Consider the following 4,044-nt stretch of genomic DNA (forward strand, 5'->3'; position numbering starts at 1 on the left):
AGGGAAGCTGTTGGGTCAAAATCCCTGGATGTGTTTATAAGACTTCTAGAYGTGGCACCTGCGGACACGCTGGACTCAGCAGTGCTGGGTTAATGGTTGGTCTCAATGATCTTAAGAGGTCTTTTCCAGCCTAAATKATTCTTTGACTGTAATTCAGTTTCAAGACCCATATGGTTTTATCATTAAAATGTTTTATACTGCAGCTCATAGTAGTGCGAGAATAAGAGCAGAAACCTGGCTGAAATGTACTTCATTTTGTCATCCATGCTTGAAGAATTTAAATCTAGTTTTTACTCTGGGTTTGGTGCATACTATTCATTAACAGTAAAACTTTATGCTTTGATATCTGAAAGCACAGTTTCATCCTGCTTAGAGAAGTGCATTAAACACATGAATGCTGAATTGTACTTCAATTYATGGTAACATCACCTGGCTCACTCACATGTTACAGCACTTCAAATACAATTGATTTCAGACCACAAGAGGTAACCATTTTCTTAAAAGACATACATATAAAAACCCCACTATGGGAAAAAAAAAACTATCACTGTTTTTCCATTAAATTTCTTCTTTATTTAGGTTGTTTTAAAAACTATTTGCCACTTTCACATTAGTTTCACACTTAGGTTCACTGTGGCCTGTTCTTATTGTCAGTTYTTCCCTGCTCACAAATACAGCTGGTTTAGTAGTACAACCAAGAGTTTTCACCTGACTTTAAGCTACCTAATTTAAGATCTGCCCCTGCAAGGGGGCAGAGCATAACTGTTTATACCTTTTTTTGGAAAAAAAAAAATAGTCTGTAATTTCCATGTGTCTTTCCAAAAACAGCACAAGAAAAATCAAATTTAACTAATTCATTATATTCTCTATAAACGAAGTGCAAAGTACAAGAGATCCTCACTGATTAATAAACCCTTACTTTGGTGAAAAATTGCATCATGACATTTGACAAAAATATCCCAGAGACAAGTAACAGGAAAAGYTATAATAATCTCTAAGTCCAGCCCTCTGATTTTAGTTTTTTAAAAACTAGCTAATACCTCTCTGGAAAAAAATAAAATCATATAAACAAGCAAAAATGGCTTAAGCTACTGAAGGGGATAGCAGTATTTTCAGTTATTATGGCACATATTCTTTAAAAGAATAAAAAGCAAACATTCATAGTTCTGAGTCCCATAGTTCATAGTCCCATATTTCACCTAGATTTTTGCTCTGTCCTCATTCCTCGCCTAGCAGAGCTCCCTCACCAAGCAAACTCCAGCTTTGCAGWRGAWGAATAAGAAAATTAAGAAGAGAATRAAARGTTTGGCAGGGGCTCCAGAGTCATCCCTCTCTACATTTTCCCAGCAGCCTGCAAAACTATTCTGCCTAATGAGAGATTTACTGCTAAGCACAGACAAAAAGGTGAGGGAACAAGGAGAGGCCGAATGGGGAGAKCAGGCTTGTATATCACAGCTCGATTACCCAAGCTGCAAATGATTCATTCCTGTASCAACCTCCCAGATTTCCCACCCTTTGCTAAGGCAAACAGGCATTGCAGAGCATGACAGCAGCAGGGGCTTGGAGGGCACGTTGTCCTTGAGACRTACCTTTCCAAGGATACTGATAGCACAGGCCATCCCAACCTGGCCAACCCCCACAACAGTGATCTTGTTGTTGGGGGTCGTGGGTCCCGCCCCGATGGGGCTGATCAGCTTATCCTTGACAGTGGCCATGGTGTTCTGCGGGGAGAGAGACAGAAAGACCTGATTCAGAGCAGGCCAGAGGGAGCTGAAAGGCGTGTTCTGACTGGAGGGGACACCTGCCACCGCCAGCTTTACGTAAGGCAGCTCCGGGCACGCTGCCCCTTGCTCGCAGGGCTCCTTCCCAACCACGAGTCATCACACGCCACCCACACCGTCCGGGTCACGTCCCTCCCGGTGCCCGGCCGGCGGCTGAACTGGGCGATTTCGGCAGCACATCCCGCTAGCGGCATTCCCAGAACTGCCCGCCGGAGGGGGAAATTCCATCAGCTTTGCCGACCCCTGGGCATTCACCTCGGCGCACACCGGGGCTCCGGGCGGCGGCTCCACGAAGCAGCGGGGGCGCAGGGAGTCGGTTGGGACTTTAACCGCTCCTTCCAACGTGCCCCCGCGGCTCCCCGTGCCCACAGCGCGGGCTCTCCGTGAGGTGCACGGCCGCGCCAGGCCGCAGGCCAGCCAGGGGCCGAGGCGGCACCGGGGGACACAGAGCACAGCCGGGGACCAGCCCGGAGCCGCCGCCCGGCTCCGGCCACCCCAAACGCAAATCTGAATCTTCGGCAGCCACAGCCCGCCTCCGGCCATCCCAGACCCCAACTCTCGAGGGCCGCAGCCACAGCCCGGCTCCGGCTACCCCGAACCCCAACCCTCGGGGGCCGCAGTCCGGCTCCGGCCATCCCAGAGCCAAACCCGTGCCATCGGGAGGCACAGCCCGGCTCCAGCCATCCCAGAGCCAAACCCGAACCATCGTGAGCCAAAACCGGCTCCAGCCAGCCCAGGCATCATCCGGCCGCCAGGCAAGGATGCTGGGCCCCCGGGATGRGCCCGGCCGAGCCGCCCGGGGGAGAAGGGACGGACGGGCTCGGCAGTCCACCAGCACACCCCGCTCCCGTAGCGGGGACTCCCCGTACGCACCGRGCAGCAGGAGCAGCGAGGCAGCGGCGAGGAGAGCGCGGTGTGCGGGGCTCCGGCAATGAGCGCTCCGCAGCGGAAGGGGCGGGCTCGGCGGCGGGGCCGGGGGGAGGCGGCGGCCGCGCTCAATCCCCGCCAAGGACGGAGCCTCAAGGATGTCGCCGCTCCGCCCCGGCCCCGCAGTGGCGCAGGGCCGGCAGTGCTGGCCCGGCCYGGGCGCTGTGTCCCCAGCGCTGTGTCCCCGCGGGGTGCGCGGCCGGGAGCAGCGATGCWGCTGGGGACCGCTGTGCGACACTGGGCATTGGTGGCCTCGGCAGCGTCACCATCGCCTTCTTTCAGAGGGGACAACGGGGATGTCGGTCCATGAGTGTCGCARAGACACAGGCTCGGCCAGAATCCGTGCAAGCGAGGCTAAAATACTGCCAAAATAAAGCATTTTACCTGTTCTTCCGGGGCGAAGTTGCTCAAGTTGGGATATGTGCTCAGTCAGAGGTATCTGATTATTGCGTCCTCTGATTTCTACCCTGGGGCTGCGTCCAGTTGGATTTTGGGTGGTTGGACGAATCACTGAAGCCACAGAGCGGTGCCTTGGCAGGAATAAGGGATGTAACCTGAGGCAGGGCGACAAGGAATGTAACCTGAGAAGAGCCACCACCGCTCCTCCTCCCTCTCCCTCGTCTGCGGCCACGTCCGCATTACACTGTCCCTCTGTTTCGCGATATCCAAGTAGGGCATCCCTTTAAAATGGTAATGTACAGGAATAAGCGTGAATGGGGTTTCATGCCTTGTTAAAGTAGTAATCCGGCACTGTAAGTAGCAATAAAAGTCAGATGATATTTCCCTCATACCCAYGGAACGCACAAACTTAAAACCTGGGTATAAGATCGGCCACTGCTGCTGAGCAGAGAAGGAAGTGATTTCYTGGAATTACTGCAGGACCAAAGCACGCAAAATACGGAAAAATAGGAAACAGTGTTTTCATCTAWTAGTGTAACATTACATCTTTCTATCTGTAAACGAAGAAAGTAGAAGTAAAACACTGAATGGTATGCAACTAGTTCCACTGGGGAAGAAACCAGAAAACTTTAGGTTCCTCATCCAGACATGATTAAGTCTCTCTCAGAAGAGGGAAAACAGAACAGTAGATTCCAGAGTCCTCCCAAATAAGTCACTGGGTTAAATGTGACTAGGCAGAGAGCCTAGCTCTGCCTGCCTATGACTAAGGCTACTTTTTTTTTCCCTGTTGTTGCGGCTAGTTTAAAGTTTTATTGATTTTTTTTTTCCACCAGGTTCAGTAATAGTTGGATTAATTCACTGTGGCTCACCAAACAGCCAAACAAAAGGTGGTCTGAGCTCAGGAGAGGTGGTGAGCATGGTGGTGAGCAAAGGATGA

General features: G+C 51.4%; 1 protein-coding gene across 1 annotated transcript in view; it reads right to left on the bottom strand.

The window, feature by feature from the left end:
* The window catches only part of LDHB (lactate dehydrogenase B), an 11,669-nt gene extending 8,450 nt beyond the window's left edge, over window positions 1-3,219 (bottom strand). The window contains exons 1-2 of the mRNA XM_057370537.1: window positions 3,093-3,219; window positions 1,590-1,721 (exon numbers count right to left, since the gene is read on the bottom strand). Of these exons, the coding sequence (XP_057226520.1) occupies window positions 1,590-1,715 (126 nt within the window). The 5' untranslated portion in view covers window positions 1,716-1,721; window positions 3,093-3,219. The remainder of the gene's footprint in view (window positions 1-1,589; window positions 1,722-3,092) is intronic.
* Between the last annotated feature and the right edge of the window lie 825 nt (window positions 3,220-4,044).

Source organism: Malurus melanocephalus, unplaced genomic scaffold (assembly GCF_030028575.1).
Source record: "Malurus melanocephalus ecotype Western Australia unplaced genomic scaffold, MMel_1.1 scaffold_128, whole genome shotgun sequence".
NCBI lineage: Eukaryota > Metazoa > Chordata > Aves > Passeriformes > Maluridae > Malurus > Malurus melanocephalus.